This window comes from Dryobates pubescens, chromosome 12, assembly GCF_014839835.1.
Source record: "Dryobates pubescens isolate bDryPub1 chromosome 12, bDryPub1.pri, whole genome shotgun sequence".
NCBI lineage: Eukaryota > Metazoa > Chordata > Aves > Piciformes > Picidae > Dryobates > Dryobates pubescens.
Genome location: NC_071623.1, coordinates 14,723,230 through 14,740,478, shown reverse-complemented (window position 1 = coordinate 14,740,478; position 17,249 = coordinate 14,723,230). Strand labels below are relative to the sequence as shown.

Here is a 17,249-nt window from a genome sequence, read left to right as displayed (position 1 = left end):
AATCAGGCATCCACCTGACTTCACAATATCCTTCTTGTGAGTACAAAGTAGATGGGCCTGATAGAGCTACCACTTTAAGACAGGTACCCAAATTGCAGATTTAAATTGCTCAACAAGAAATTAAGACAACTGCAGGACAAAAATGAAAACAAACAAACAACCCTCAACCACTTAAATGAGAAGTCACTGCTCTGTACTGAGCCTTTACATTGATTTTGAAATTTAACAGATATGATTAAAAAAGACCCCCAACATCACCAAAACTTACTTGCTGTGACAGTGCAGTAGCAAATCAATGATAAATGTCTGCCATGCCTTTTCTTTACTGAGTGCATCCAGTGCTGTTGGAATCAAAGCAAAACACAGGGTCATCACCTCCAATGCTTCACAGCAAACTTGTTCATCTTCCATGTCTGGTTCATTTCCTGCATTTGTCTGTAAAAACAAACAAAAGAGCACAAAGTGGGTATAGAAAAAAATCTTGAGAAATCCAACTGGCTCCAAGGTGTATACACTAAATACAAGCATGAACCACACATTTGTATACTAAGTGATTATCAGTGCCAAGCATTTTATGCACTCCGATCAGATGTGATTCAAAGAGCTACACAGGATGACCTCAGCCTCCAATACTGTGCTTCATAAAGGAGGATTCCAAGCGTGACCCTAAGCAGCCAGGAGTTAAACAGGAAAAAAGCTTGTAGACAAACATTACATGAAGTTAGTACTGATGGGTTTTTTACTGGCTTGTATTTGGGTTCTGTTTGTTTTACTTCAAATACGTTTTTCTTCACAACTCACATCTTGAGAGTTTAAAGCTTTGAAACCAGTTACTACTTAAAAAGAGAAAGGCTATAGTGCTGTGCAACTCACCAAGAAGTCTAGTTTAACAAAGTTGTGATACTCTCAACTTATTTGAGCAAAAGCTTCTTAATGCTGCTCAAATTTATTCATCAATTCACTATTTTTCAGAAATGGGAAATGGGTGAATTGAATTTCAAACTCAGTTGATGTGGTGAGGAGAAAAGGACAGTACTTTATTCTTGCAATTAAACATTTGTGCCAAATGAGTTCATTTTGGTACATTTTTCCAAAATAAATACTTCAAGAATAAAATCTCCTCCATCTAAACCAAAATTCATTAGCCTGAAGAAGTTCTGAAGAAACTGAAGGTACGCAGGTTTCAATCTTAACTCATTAGTAATCCCAGCTGTAGTTTCGCAGCATTAACTACAGGTATAAAGTATTTGTTTCATTAATAGAAAAATATTAAGATTGAATAAGCAGAAAGAAGGCATTACAATACATAGAAAGTAACTAATTGCAAACAGCAACAAAAGAGGACAAAGTATGTCTCATTCTGGCAACAAACACTATTTTGTCTTTGCACAACAGCTACAAATCAGAGACAGTCACTACCATTGCAGTGGAAGGATTTTGACAGTTCTGACATCTCAAGATACAAAAGCAAAAGTAGAAAGCTTTTCAACAAGTTCAGGACCGCGCCTGCTCTGCACTGAAGCCCTGTTTTGAAAAGAAAATTATTTCTGCATGGGTGCAGGAATCCAGGAGAAAGGTAAAATGCATTTTATACTTGATGGAAGTACAAACAGCATACTTGCACTATTTCACATATGTGCCCTCTCTGATGTCCCTGCTTACTGCAGTGGAGATTGGACTAGACGACCTTTAGAGGTCCTTTCCAACCGAAACCATTCAATGATAATATGGCAGTGAAGACTTGGCACCATGGAAAGTTGCAGAGTTTTCTTCAACTATAGAGAGGACTCCTGCATCAGATTTTTCTGAGGCAGAAACGACTCCATAGGAAGTTGTGCTCTCAAAATATTTCTCTTTGAAGTTCAACCAAGCTTAACTTCAGCAGTTCCGTTCAGAACCTTCTCAAAGTGATCACAGTGATGCAAGTATTCCAAAATGCCTCTTCAAAACACATTTACCATAGTTGCTTTGATGTTTTTAGGAATCTTGACATGTTGTTCCTGATTTCACAAAAAACCCAGATTCACAGATTGCATTGAGTTGGAAAAGCCCCCTGCAGTCAGCATGGATACCTCCAACTACATCAGGCTGTCCTGGGCCACCTGAAGTTTGATCTTGCATGTCTCCAAGGACAGGGCTTCAAACACATCCCTGGGCAACCTGTTCCAGTATCAGGCTGCTTTAACTCTTAAGCTAGTATTTAATGATAAATATTTAACCCCCAGACTTTGCCAAATACTCCTGCAACCTATGACTTAAAAGCCCAAGGTTAAGTGGTCAACTTAGAAAACAGAAAGCTTTTCTTTACTTTCTCCTCTAAGCCAGTGTTTGCCAGTCACCACTATAGTCTGTCTTTATGAAACTACCACACAAGTTACTTCCACATTAGAAAAGTATCATTTCTTGTATTATATCCCTCTATTTGTGCAATACTTTCCTCTCTTGTAAGTTGTTTTAATAAACTGTATTTTTTCCCCCTTATTACTTCTGCAAGTTTTTCCTCCTTTTAGTTTCCAATTTTCCACTTCAAATTTTACTTCCTTTCACCAAGCATACACCAAATGCATCTGCTATTACAAATATCTGTACAAGTGACAATAATTTAAAGGGGAAAAAAATAATTCACAAAAAACCTTACCATGTTCTATACACAAGTTTGTGACCTCAAAAAAGTAAATTTTCTTCCTCTAATTGATCATTTAAGCACAACAGCTAATACACAGCAAGAATAAAACCTCTCGATATATTCCTTTCCCTTTTGCTCTCAGGCACAAATTAATGAGTACTAAACTTGATTTTGTAAGATGAACAAGAGAATATCTTAGATAACACAAAAAATTTTATCAAACCACTGTCGAAATAGATTACTACTCCCTGAAACTTAAGAAGTCTTTGTTAAACACAAGTTGTGCAATAATATACTAACACACAACTCCAAATTATTTGCATAAGTCACACATGAAACCTTGAAAATGTTCTGCATATCAATGTAAAAGGAAAAAAGCCATACTGGATTAGCAATTATTTTATCAGTGCTTCAGCTCTTATTTTGGATCAATAGCTCTTGTTTATCATTCTAGACTGAATAAATGCTTTAAATCAACTGCTGTAGAACAGATCTTTAAAGTCTGAAGACTAGAAAAACTAGCATAGCAAGAAATGCTCATTCCTTATTCAGAAAAGGAATCTAACTGGGATGAAGGCATGTTCCAGCAGCTTACACAACTAGTGCACTTTTGAACCAAAATCACATTCAGTTACAATCAAATAGTTACTGAGAAAAGGAATCTAGAATAGAAAATTAAACTGTGGTATGACAACTGACATATACTAGAATCCAAAATACATCATCATCAAGATACCTATCTAAAAGGTGATCATTTTGTAAGCCTGACCTGGTTGACTCTTCCTTTTATAAACAAAGGAACAAGTACATAGAAAATAAGTTTCTTAGGAATCCTTACCTTTTCATAGATTTTACTGATTTCCTCATTTGAGCTGAAAACCAGCTGAACTGACCCACAACCTGATGCCCAAACGATTTTCTGTACTGCCCTAATAACGCAGATATCAGGGATGTATTTTGAAGCCTGAAAAAGAGAGAAATAAACCAAAGCAATGTTAAAATGACGTTGAAAACAACATTACCATGGATACTACATTTTCACAAATGCATTTTACAGAAACTTTAAAAAACCCTGTATGATTCTGAGTATGCTTTAGCAGAAACTACCAACTCCAATGCTAAAACACTCTTATTTCAGAAAAGACTCAAGAAACAACCAAGCCTGGATCTGAAAGTCAGCTAGCCTCTTTGCTAGAAACTGGTTAAGGTTTTGTCCTCACCATGGTAGTTACTGTGCTGGCTGATAGCTAGCCAGACAAACTAATGCTTATGATGTGATCTATACATAAAGGGATTGTTCTATATTCAAGTTGAATAGGGTTTTAAAAACACAGACCATGTGTTTCTACAACATCACCATCACTCCTCAGCATTTTGGGCATGGTCTGAGTTATCATCCAATAGTTTCAACTGAGAGAAGAACATTACAAAACATACTACAACTGCCACTATTTGTAGTTGGCATCAACTTTCAAAACAACCCTGAAACTATTTGGAGTCTACATTCAAAGTAGAACTGTCCAAAAATTAGGTAGTCTTTAAAAGCAGACAGTTCTCAAAAATTAATGTAAATTTCCGAATGCTCAGACTTAAAAAACAAAGGAGACACTCAGAAGCTTATCTACCTGAAAAATGTGTACTCTTGATACTCATATGGACATTAACATGCTACAAGAATACGTATTTAACTTTAAGGTTGCTCTGCTTGTGGACAATGTAACAGCATCACAAGAAAAATCAGTTGCACAGAAAAAGAATATTAAAACAATAATCATCTTATTGCAGTTTTAAATTCCTGAACTATCAACACTTGTTAAAAAGGTGAAAGATTTTTATCAAGTCTCCTGTCTGTCCTATGGAAACCATGCCAGACTATTTTTTTCAGCAAGTTGTGAGGTCAGCTGACAAAAGTCAAAACAAACCCACAATGGCAAACAAACAACAACCCCCAACCCCCAACAAAAAGGCAAAGCCAATTTTAAAAAGCAAGCTACGCTACATATGAAATTGTGATCAGCAGTTTTCATAATTTCAGGAATTTATAAGCCCCACTTTAACAGCAGTATTGGTAAAGAAATTCAGATTTTATTTCCTTCAGTGTGAAAGCCTGGTGAAAGAAGAGCTATTTTTTTATTTATTAGAAGTCTTCCAAAAGGGACAAAGGCACAATTGAAAACCTTTCCTTGTATGTCACCTCAAAAGACATTTTTCCTGTGGAAGGAATTTAGTTAAATCAGAGTTCAGCTGGTTGATTTTAGACATACTACCACCTACTGAACGCAATACCACCACTAATGGAAGGCAGAAAATTCAGTCTTGCAGCCTTTGTGCTTTCTTTAGACACTGCTCTTAGTTCAGAAGTAGTAGTTTACTTTACAGCTATGTATTTTCAAGATGAAAATGTAAGACTACTTTTATTCAGATAGGTCAGAAATGTTTTGAAGATAGCTCTGCAGATACTTTACATAGTATAGAACAATAATATCCACTGCTTGCACGCTGGAAACTGAGGGATCCCAATTCACTGTGGAAGAGGAAGTCGCAGCAGTTCTGACTTTAGCTTCTGCTGAATTCAGCAGAATTCACTAACGTGGTTCACTGACAGAACTCCATTTCAAATACAAATGGACTTTGGTCATATCATACAGTGCCACAGAGAGAAGTTACTATAGTGCAAAGCACACGGAGCTCCACAATCCCAATTTTTCACTGGTATCATTAATGCATTTTCCATACATGAAGATACACTGGTAGCGATTTGAGACTTTTCTCTTTCAGAATTTAGAAATCACACTCAACATTCAAAAACTCCCTCCCCTTTTTTGTGTTTCTTGTCTAGCAAGAGAATGTTACTCAGAAACCAAAACATAAAACACTGACAAAGGAAGAAAATATCACAGAAATGTTTCAAAATACCCATTAACTTCTTTTAATACATTACACCAATTTTATAGACTTCTGATCCAAGTGTAGTAATACAATCCATTAAAGGGCTTGTACAGAACCTGTCTAGCTCACTATGCTATCAGGCGCTGAATTTCCTAATTGCATATGGAAACAATTCATTAAATATGTTTAATTAACAGCTGATGAACCATATGAATATTGCCTAAAATGTTTCATGAGAAAAGACAGGAACAGGCCACCCAGGGAGGTGGTTGAATCACCATCCTTGGAGGTGTTTAAATGTGGTGCTAAGGGATGTGGTTTGGCACCAGACTTGGTAGAAATAGATAAGGGTTGGACTTGGTTTCAAAGGTCTTTTCCAACCAATTCTATGACTCTATTCTATACTACAGGAAAAAAAAAAGTGACACAGAAAGGAATTCACTAACCTCGTCAGATATTTGCTGTGCAAGACGTATTGCTACATTTCTTAGCATGCATTCTGAAGTTGGATTAGGAATGTTTTGTAGGGCATTTTGTAGCACCACTGCCTGGTCATGTGTAGCCTGGTTTATCTGGAAGAAAGTATTATACTTATTTTTAGGTAGAATAAAGAAAGCAAGAAGATAGAAAAAAATCTAAAGCTACTTGGAAAGGTTTGGTACAAGTAGGCAAGATCTTGGAAGAAAAACTACTTACAGAAACGGCAAACACCAAGAAAAATAAGACTCCTCATTTTCAAATAGATACCATCACATCTTAAGACAATGTATGTGACTGACCACACGCAGGAAAGGCATTTGCTCAAAACCATTAAAGGTTTGGGGGTTTCTTCACTGAAATAGTATTTCAAGTTAACAAAATGTTTAGAATTACAGTTTTCCTTCCCTTTCAGTTGATGTAGGAAAGAAAGGTTTGCTACAACAATGGGTCTCTCTCTGTATTATCTAATAGTGTCCAGAAGAACATGGTTGCAGTTTTCATTACATTTATATACATTCTAAGCTCAAGTAAAAGCACTGCTGAAGAATTCTGTTTTGAATTATCCTTCCTGTTGAAAACGAATGAATGAATCTGGTATCTTCCAACAGATGCAGCTAACTAGAGCAGATACTTGTTTTTCAAATTAAAGTTAAGGGAAATGTACTTTTCTGTTTCAGAGAAGGATCTTGTTAAACAACCTGGAACAAAGTGCTCTGAAGAGGAGCCTTCTATGTATTCTTGAGTAGAGGTTATAGCTCAAGCAACTAGTTGGGATTGAACGTCACCCAAAAAACCCCACAAAACCAAACAAAAAGGCTGGAATACCCTACAACATGCCCAAGAAGTACAGCAGCAAATTTTAGGGTTTGGGACCAATGCTGTACACCTACTGTGCGAGACCAGAAATAAAAGTCTTGACCCACAAGCTATTTGTCCAAATGTACAAAAACTAACTAGCAATATTCATGTGCATAAAATCTACTACTATGGACATGTGAGATCACAGTTCAGAACACCTGTACTACACTTACTAACTCTAAGAAATCTTGGGGTAGGACACCTTTCAGCTATCAACACTTAACGTTGCAATATAGCTAGATGTTCTCTGCAAGAGTATTTCCATGAGCAATGGACAGAATAGGAACCTGGTAAACCAAGAACTTTTTATTTGTAGGAAAAGAGTTGGCACGGCTCAGCATAGATTCTGTTGCTTTATGCTCTAACCATAAACAGCAGATATAAGAAATTCAGAAGAATATCCTTCAGTAGACTCAACACCTCAAAAGAATCCAAATTGTAATTCAAAGGATAGATATACTTGAAAATGGAAAGTTATCTGCACTGACAACCGTGCAAAGCATTAAAAATCAGAGACAGAGCAAGTGGATCTCACACCTAACTTTATAGTCAGAAAGTGTGTCTTTTTTAAAATTATCAGACAATATTATCTGAAGTTATCTTGACATGTAACTCACTCAAAGGGACTACACCAAAGGAGTAGAAGATAGGCACTGCAGAAAACAAACACACTGCTATCTGCGGCAAGGAAGATTTATATTACCGGTGAAATGGAACTTGTGCCTTCCACAACTGGCTGACAAGCTTCTGCCACAGCTCGAACATGGCCATATCCAATTGCTGTTAGCAATAATTTGGCTATTTTTAGAGCATTAAGGTAGGCACCCCTTCGAGTTTCCATATCTGCATTTGGCAGGAAGTTATTTCTAGTCAGCATGCTCAATACAAGAGGCAAACCACCACTTTTTAAGAAGTTGTATTGAAAGTCACTGGCATCTTCTCCCAGAGGTGCACTGGCAGGCATTAACAAGGCATAAACTACCTGCAAAACAAAATGAAGAGTTAACTAACAGAAAAACACTGGCCTGAATACAGATGATTGAACTCCAGACTACACTGGAATGCTACTTATGCAATGCTTTGACAGCATTGGCCGTGTATCAGTTTATTCCAGTAAACTGTTAAGTACTTTCAATTGTTAATTTCAAACCAGAATTCGACCTTAGGCTTCCATAATGTTACAGAAAAGACTGCCAAAAGAAGAGCTGGAGATTTTTAAAGAACAGGCAAAGCTTTACAAACCTCTGTTAGATACAGCACTTGTGAGGCAGAAGGACCAAAGAACAGAGAATCAAGAGATGGACTAAGGCTGCTTTCCCCGAGTTTTGCATGATCTAAACAAATAGCTCTTAATTTCTCAACCGTAGTGTTATCTGAAATAAAAACACAACTTATAAACATTCTGTAACAGAACTGCTCCAGAACAAGCCAGTAGTAGCTGTAAGTTTGGGGGAAAAAATTTTTAAAATCAAGAGACATTGCAAAAAGTGTAACTGACAGACAAGAACAGGCTTTGAAGTGTTCTGCAATGATTATTTCTGTCAGTACAGAAGTGCTCCTGTGGCATAAACCCACTTCGAAATACAATGCTCATCCCCATTTTCACAGCACATAACTGCACTGTGGCACTTAACCCCAGCACCAAATGCAAACTACACAATTATACAACAGCAAGAGATAACTATGTGGAATACATTTACAATTCTTATTAAGACAGCAGTCATGAATTACCGTATCAATAAATTACTACAAAGTGGAAAACGCTTCCCTAACTTCAGATGAGACATTATTACACAGGATATTACAAGGTACATCAGGATAAAATTAAGTTTTACCTGGTGGCATGAGCTTCATAAGAACACGTGCTCCGTCTCTAAGAGGTGGCATATTTAGGCTACTGCCCAAGTCTGCAACTTGCCAAAGAAAGGAGATGTATCGAGGATGCAGTGACATGATCTTAAAATAAGCAAATAACCCCCCCACACCAAATAATTAGTTAAATATGAAGTACAGGGAAAAAATGGGTTTAAACTGTTCAATTCAGAATATGCTTACCACTCCAGGCAAACAGCTTTCAACTTCTGGATTTGGCCCATCACTGTAATGATTGCCATGGTTGCCTGGAGAACCAGTTGAAGAATCAGAAGAACTATCTGGACTTGAGGGCATATTAGAATTTATCTGTGTAAGTTTAGCCGTAATTAGCTGAAAAACACAATCATAGTATTAATAGAATGTAGAAAAGTGAAGGTTTCTTTACTAAGTAAGAATCTGATAAAACACTAATGGCGTAAGACAAGGAGGAGGAATGGAACCATTTCCTAAGAACAGGCGATCCCATGCACAGTGTTTCTCAAGCACTTACAAAAAGGGAAGCAATATCTGAATTGACACAATCGACTTGCAATGCAACACTTACCGTTTTATCTTTGAGATTCAACTGCCCAATTAACTTTCTGTCATCTGCAGGGTCCACCAGCTCGCCACCAATGAACAGCTCTACTTTTGTGTGCGCGCTATTGGCTTTAATACGATTGAGAATACAACGCCGCACTTGGCCAATCGTGTCGTTTGTGTGTGACCAAATATCCAGGTCCTCCACCTGTCGGCCTTGGTTGGGAAAACGAACTACCAGTGTGATATGTTTACCACGGAAAGCTCTGAAAAATACAGCAGATAAAGTTATTTTGGCCTCATGAATTAACTTCTTCCTGTTGTACTTTGTGCTGCAGATATTTCAACATCAAATCTTTGCATCAGGCGATATGCTCCAGCACAAGGACTTATGAAAGCCCCAGCAACTGTGCAAATGTAACATACACGGAAACTTCAGGAAGCTACACTCAGCACAACTTCATTAAATGCGTGGTCAGCTTCACAGTCAGGTTAGGAACATGACAGAACTTTAAAGTTTTGTATGAAGTTTTAAATCTTTTCTCTGGCTCCTAGATTCCTGATCAAAATGTGAAAACAAAGCTCACTCAGACTGGGAACTATATTTTCCTCTTCCAGCAAGCCAACTCAGTTTTAAACACACCAAGATCAGAAAAAGCCATCAGATGAGCAAGTCTCAATATGTTGTCAAAAGCTGTTACAAGTTTTCCATTTGAATTCCATTTCTAAAAATCAGAATTCTTTAAAAGCACCTCACATTAAAGAAGTCAAAAAATGGAGAAATATTTTCACATTAGCAGTGATCACACTTTGCACCATGACAGGGAACTCCTTAGGAAAGATGTGCCCAGATAAGCCCAAACTAATCCCATGCAACAAAAGGCAAAAATTCCTCATGAGGGCTCCCTGCTAATAAGACCTGTGGAAAAAGTTAGTCTAATCAAATAAGCAGCGCAGATAAGAAACAGGCACCTGCAATCAACAGGAGAGCTCAGTTAGGACTAATAAATCAATGTATACAATAAAAATGCTGAAGAGCACTGCAAATATGAGAAATGGAAATCTCTTAGATTTCTTTGACAAAAAAGGCATTTAAAATGAGGGGATAGTAAACCCCCACCACATCTAAAAATACGTGATGCATCATAAAACCACAGCAATCTCAGTGAATTTTGGAGACTTTCTTCCCACAGAAAGCAGCTACCAATGCTGGAACATTTAAACAATCACACCTGGCTTGCCTTCCCCTCTCAAGAAATAAAAGTATCATGTTTGTGAAAGCATCTACACAACATTAGATGTGTTTGTTTCCTTTTAATTTGTACCAATGAGCAGAGTTAAAGGAGCCAGCTCTGTAAACAACTCTGGAAGATGAAGATATACACTAACATGTTTTTGTATGACAGAACTATGGAAACAAAGCTTTAGCCATGCTAACTTAAAGAATGGTGGTTCTTTTAAATAATTATCTGAAAACAAAAAATACATCTGTAATACCTGAGCCACAAGGTACACAGTGCTACTTATAGAAGAAACCACCAGAAACAGGTTTATTCTCAGGTCTTCTCTCCCCTTTACATATGCCTGTATTTCCCTGGTTTTTCAATTATTCCCCCCCCGCCCCCCAGATCAGACTTTCAGGTATTAGCAAATAAACTGGACATTTCCCTGAAAAGAAACCCTTCAGTATAAAAATGAAAGATAGTTAATGGAAATCAAAGTCATCATAGTCCATTTTCACACATACCTTGACATAGGTAGAATAGTTCTCTCTTCATGGTAGTCACTGTCACATTCATTTATATACTCTCTTAAAACAGTCAATACTCTCACCATTCGTATTGCTTCTTGTCTTGCACAATTGATACTGTCTTTGTCTCCATCCAACACACATAATGTATCATAAGAGGCTTTTAGACGATCAAAACAGGACTGAATGAAGTCTTCATGAATCACTACCTAATTACATTTAAAAATTGATACAGTTACAAGAAATGTTTTTTTTTTTGTTTTGTTTTGTTTGTTTGTTTTAATAGGATAATCCAATAGTAAAAGTGAAAAATAAAGCTCCAAAACAAACCCAGGGAAGTTACTGTACAAAGTTGGTTTACTTTGTTTTAGAATAAAATCCCTACACAGCTCTAACTTACTACACACTTCAAAAATGTTACATGTCATCAGTAGCTGCAACTGTACAGTGCAAATTTCCACTTACATAGAAAAAATGTTTGCACAGAGAACACTAAATTGGACTTTCTCTTACTCATTTCCTCATACTATGTTAAAGAATCTCTAGCTGATAACACTGTAAACTTACTTAACCATAGTGACCACAGAACATTTACAGATCAGCAGAACAACTATCCCTTCCCACTCCACAGTCACAGAACTCAGTTATAGATACACTCTGTTCCTGCACAAACTCAGAAATGGATTTTGAGTGAAATTCACTACAGTGACAGCTGTAGCCAGTTTCTTCCTTCTGCCCAATATCTAACATCTCCTTGCTCCTGGTCTACAATGACATATAATCCACAGCACCACTGTGAAGAGTTTGCAGTGTCTCCAGGTAGGGACCTGTGACAGAAAACCACAGTCCAGTAGCTACTTCTCTTAGAGGCAGCTCAGGAGCAGATAAATTAGAAGCACCAAAAGAAAATATTTGTGTGCATGTTAAGTAATTCCAATACTTCCTGGAAGTGCCAAATCCAAACATGTGCAGATTAAGAGATCTATTGCATGCTTAGTAAGACCAGACCTATAGCAGGAAAGAGGCGTACAGCCTATCTTCCACTACAGTAAGACACAGCTGAATGGCTGGAAATGCACCACCTAGAGCAGCTATGCTGTATCTAGCAGACTGGCAGCTCTGAAGACTGTAAAAATGTTTTTGAGTACAAGTATGAAAATTGGAGAAATAAGACTAGCAAGCTACCAATTGGAGATTGGAGGACAATATTCCCCCACCCCAAATGTGTGAAATACCAAGTTCACTTCCCCTGACCTTTCAGAAACTCTTCTCTGTCCACTGAAATGCACCTCCCAGCAAGTATTTATGTAGGGACATAACATCTGATTTACCAGGGCCCAGCTTTACCATTGTATGAAAACTCTGTGACCCTTTGCAAGGGACATGGCTTAAGAAAAGACTATATTAGCTTGTGAAAACACTCCAGCAACAGCTGGAATTTCAACCAAAGGCTTACCAAAGCATATATGGAAGTATTTTCTCAGTATAAAGAGTAAACCATGCAGTTCCAACTTAATTATGAAAAATATCAAACAGTTCAGCCCACAACTATCAAAAAATAACTCTCACTTAGGCATCTGATCAGAACCTGATGGCTGGAGTCAGAAGTATACTCTCCAAAACATGAAAATTGTTCTCCGTTTTCAAAGATTTCAAGCACCAAAGTATCAGCAATCTGGATTTCATTACTGTTTCTCTATCATCTTAAAGTCCAGTTTTCTTGTTACTTTTGTTACTTTTTTTTTTTACCTGATTAACTTGTAACCTTGGGCCAAGATTTGTGTAGATCTCCTTAAGAAGATCTATTGCTCTGTTTGCGATGTCATCATTTCCCTGAATTACAACCTAGGCATAACAAAAGTAAACAAACAAAACAAAGGTATTAGAACTTCTTAAAACTTTCTGGTATAACATTAAAACAAAAAAATCCACGTAAGTATCCCAACACAACAGCATGACTATTTTACGAGGTCATAGTGACTGAAATGATTAGTTACTACACGCAACACAACTTACTTGTGTAAGAGTCAAAATTAACTAAAGGAGTTTGGAGGTAGCAAAAGAAGTCAATGCTTTATAAACAGAAGTAGTATTTATATACTCATCTTCACATTACATTTCCATTTTCACTAGCTGCAGAGAATATGCCAATTATTTTTTCAGATACTGGAATGACCTACATCACCAAAGATGTTAAAATTCTGTTTTAAAATATTTAAATGACTGTGAGTGGGTGGAAGATGGACAGACAAATGAGTGCAGCTTCCAAACAGATAATCTAAATTTTAATTACCAGCCAGCAGGTCTGAAAGCAGGCTGTACAGATAACCCCTGCAGGATACTGACATGAAGCTTCACGCGCTCTGTCATGCTGCCAAATGGCAGGGCAGATCTGTCAGTTCCCACAAATAAGACATGCTAGCATTATGTGGGCACTCTGTACACAAACACCATGTGAAAATTAATTTGTATAAAAATTGTGATATATTTTTGTTTTTACTATTATCATCATGATTAACATACTTGAACTTTCAACCAAATCTGGTTGTGAGGACATCTCCGTCCAAGGCAGGGAGATTGGAGTAGATGATCTCTAAGGTCCCTTCCAACCTAAGCCATTCCATGTTTCAGTAAGCTAAAACCAAAATTACTGCTGCTTTATATACAGCACGTTTTGCACAACACTGCCACAGGGCACTACTGTGGGTTCTAATGTGTCTCCTGAAATAATGTGTCTCCTAGAAATACTCTGAAAAAACAAAGTATTAAATTAGAAACTGATGGCTTTTAACCGATAGATCTAGCAAGCTTCAGAAAGCTACACTATTCCTGTAACCGTACTTCCACCACCTTTTGCCTAAACAAGAGAAAGAACAGACCAGTGATGAGTTGGTTTATCATACTAGTCAACGACATTACCTAGCTTATGAAAGGCATATAAGGAACTTTAATTTCTGTGCATCTACAGGTAATTCATCTAGAACGATCCTTCAACAGCATAGGCAAATTTTTAGTAACATGCACGCACAAACACGTTTGATGTTTCAACTAACTGTCCATTAAACATCAGTCTGCAAAGTTACCAAGTTGCACACTTGCTGGGAAGACAGCACAGTAAATATCCAGGCATTAAACTGGAAAAAAAATACCTTTCTGTAATTTCAATCTACAACTAAATAAATTACACATTACTAAATATATGAAAGGAGACTGAGAGAGATTTAGCAGTTAACCATTCTGATGCTTCCTCCAATTAACTCACCCTCCAAAGGTAGTCTAATCCTATTAATTCCAGATCATCCATCATATAGGCTCGTCTCTTTGCTATTAGCTTTCCTTCTCGACAGTTCACAGCTTTGAAGAAACGTTCAAAACATTTCATTCCATTTTCTGTTAATAGGGAAGGATCCAGCTGAAGTACATTATTTTCAAAGAAGTCCTTATTAATGTCAGGGTCTAAGTCTGGTTCATCCCCCATTAGTTTGGAATACCATTTAAAACAGGCTTCGCGATCACAAAGATAAACCGCATTTTCAGCTAAACACTTCCATATTTGCTTCGCCTGAGGGGCACAGAGCCACAGCTGACCATCCTTCAATAAAAATCTTGAGTAAAACAAAGAGACAATTAACAGCACTGTCTAATAGACATCTAGAGTTACAATTCAGTAAAAAGTACAGGCAAAAGATATATATATAAATATTATACATATATACCCTAAGTATGATCCACAAAACTTTATTTACATCATCAGTTCACTCATATTTAGCTCCATGATTTCTTAGATTAGAAAGGATCAAGACCTTATGGTCTGCACACAGAAAGGAACAAAATTTGGCAAAAAAAAATATTTTACACAACAGTAGTACTAACATTTGCTTACACAGGTACAAAGAAATGCACAGCATCTAATGCAAACTACTTAGTTTAGAAGTCTGGTCACAATGTAAGAGATCAAATTACTTCTGCTATTATTCACTATGTTTAAGCACTCATTTCTACCAAAAATCACAAAATAAGGTATCACTTTGATGGAATAGAGTCAGAAGCAGAAGTCAATGAAGTGGAAATGTTTCCCTCTAAGTAAATTTCTCATTTATGTGGAATTATTGTTAAAGAATTATTAAGAACTTAAATTCTGAAAGCTTACACTAAAAATGGGTCAGGAGGAACAAACGATAAAGTTCCTCAGAAACATTTTTCTGATTCAAAATATTTTCTATGTAAATCAGGGACTAAGTCATGGCACTGCTTTTCAGAATAACTACCTACATATTCTAATTGTGACTGCCATCTGATGTAATGCAAAGGAGTTTAACAACTAGTGAACTTAAAGTTTAATCAAGTTACAAATTGTAACATGCAGGAATGGTAAATTAAGTCTGCTATCCACATGCTACTGTATCATTTCATTAAACAACAGCAGTTTAATTCACAAAAGTTCTTGGTATAATTAAAAAAAGTTTAAAAAGCTCCTTTCAAATCCAAGTAGAAATACTTCAGAACCTGAGAGTTTGGCAGTTCATGTGTTTTCACTTGTCTAAAAATGGGTTAAATCCATGTAAGACAGATCCAAGAGAGACAGAGCCTAAAAAGCATATGTACTGCAGCCCTGTGATGAGTAGAGACCCTCTGTTTTCCTATTTCACTCAAACAGTATCTGGTGACAGGTAATCCAAATAAATTTTTAATCCCAATTTAGTTCCTAAGGTTCAGTTGCTGACAACACAATATCAGTGTCTGACAAAAGTATATGTCAGTTTATGATTATAGTTTTAAATCTGGTGTTGTACAACAAGGACACATCCCTACATAGACTACTTTAAATTTTCAGTTAAATTACCCCAGTATGTATGCAATTGTATCCACATACACATTTTATTCAGCTCAGCAAAGTTCTGAACTCAGGAAAAAAAAACACACAAACACAAAAACACTCAGCCTATTTTTGTATTTGACTTTTGAAACAAGTTAACACAGCAATTTAAAGCTAGATTAAGAGACACCAGGAGTTGTGCTGGTTTGGGTTTTTGTAAGTATTCTGACAGATGCTAAACAAATGATCAAGTTAAAACTAACCGCAAGAAGTTAAGTCGCTCCTGTACTTCCTGCACGTGACTGTATCTGCTTCCTGGTCTTACAGTTTGAGGATCATATTCGCCATGCTCTGCAAACAAAATATTTTATTAGACAACATATTCAGAAAAGACATGTTGACTCTAAAACCCATGACAGGTCTGAAGACTTGTTAGTCTGAATATAATTAAAATTACTGAAAAGCCAGTAATTTTTCAGTAAGGTATATGAAAATAGTTTCAGCAGCCTGATACCAGTTTAATGGTTCCTCCTAAACTAAGACGGGCATTGGCAAGCACTACTGAGGTATCAACAAAGCAATTTTTTGTTGATTATTATAGTTATGTGCAGATAACACTCAGTATAATGAAAGTATTACAGAACAATTAGAATCTGTATGCTACTTCTTCATATGAATCTTCCCTTATTTCAGGTAGTCACTTGGAAGTCAGAAATTATTTAGAGTAACAGTACACCAGGATTTCAGTTTTCCATTTTTAGGGTTTTTCTTCTCCAGAGGAAACAGACTCCAGTTCTTTAACATCTTTGTAAGTAGCTACACACATGATATCACTTTGAGAAGAAAGGCAAAGTTGTTGTATATTTACTGCAAGTTTCCAAGTACAAAGCCCAAATGTTTGTAACCCTGACAAGTTTGAAACAGAAGTAATTTAAAAGGCAAGAAAGCCAAGCTTCTGAGTACATTTTACTGTATCTCAGCATAATGTTTTGCTTAAACAGCTGTTTGCTGCACAGAAACTTGGGTTTGGTGTGGTTTTGCTTGTTGGCTTGTGGGGGAGTTTTCTGGTTGTGTTTCTGGTGTGTTTTGTTTGCTGTTGGTTTTGGTTTCTTTTAATTAAAGAGATAAAAATCTACATCTGTACTTGCACTGCCTTCATACATACTAGTAATATTTCATCATAACACATGCCCATTATGACAACTCTATCATAGACTAACCAATGCTATAGTTCTGCATTTAACTGAAATGGCCCAGCTGTGGGAGCCTCTATCATGACAAAATCCAGAATCATAATAAAATTTACTTTCAGAACTGAAAATCAGCATCTCCTATTACACCAAGGGAGTAACAAACAAAACAAACAAAAAGCCCCAACAAAACAAGTCTAGCAGCTGAAGTGAATCACCAGTGTTTCAAAAGCAGAAGACAAATAA

The 17,249-nt window shown here is 36.7% G+C and overlaps 1 protein-coding gene across 3 annotated transcripts in view; it reads right to left on the bottom strand.

The window, feature by feature from the left end:
* The window catches only part of USP9X (ubiquitin specific peptidase 9 X-linked), a 95,868-nt gene that overhangs the window by 32,294 nt on the left and 46,325 nt on the right, over positions 1-17,249 (bottom strand). For 2 of the 3 annotated variants that reach the window (XM_054166087.1, XM_054166086.1), the window contains exons 15-26: positions 16,077-16,164; positions 14,260-14,602; positions 12,747-12,842; positions 10,995-11,206; positions 9,273-9,513; positions 8,909-9,058; positions 8,689-8,809; positions 8,096-8,226; positions 7,557-7,835; positions 5,962-6,087; positions 3,465-3,590; positions 269-435 (exon numbers count right to left, since the gene is read on the bottom strand). In XM_054166087.1, the coding sequence (XP_054022062.1) occupies positions 269-435; positions 3,465-3,590; positions 5,962-6,087; positions 7,557-7,835; positions 8,096-8,226; positions 8,689-8,809; positions 8,909-9,058; positions 9,273-9,513; positions 10,995-11,206; positions 12,747-12,842; positions 14,260-14,602; positions 16,077-16,164 (2,080 nt within the window). The remainder of the gene's footprint in view (positions 1-268; positions 436-3,464; positions 3,591-5,961; positions 6,088-7,556; positions 7,836-8,095; positions 8,227-8,688; positions 8,810-8,908; positions 9,059-9,272; positions 9,514-10,994; positions 11,207-12,746; positions 12,843-14,259; positions 14,603-16,076; positions 16,165-17,249) is intronic. The other variant, XM_054166088.1, reaches the window with a different exon arrangement.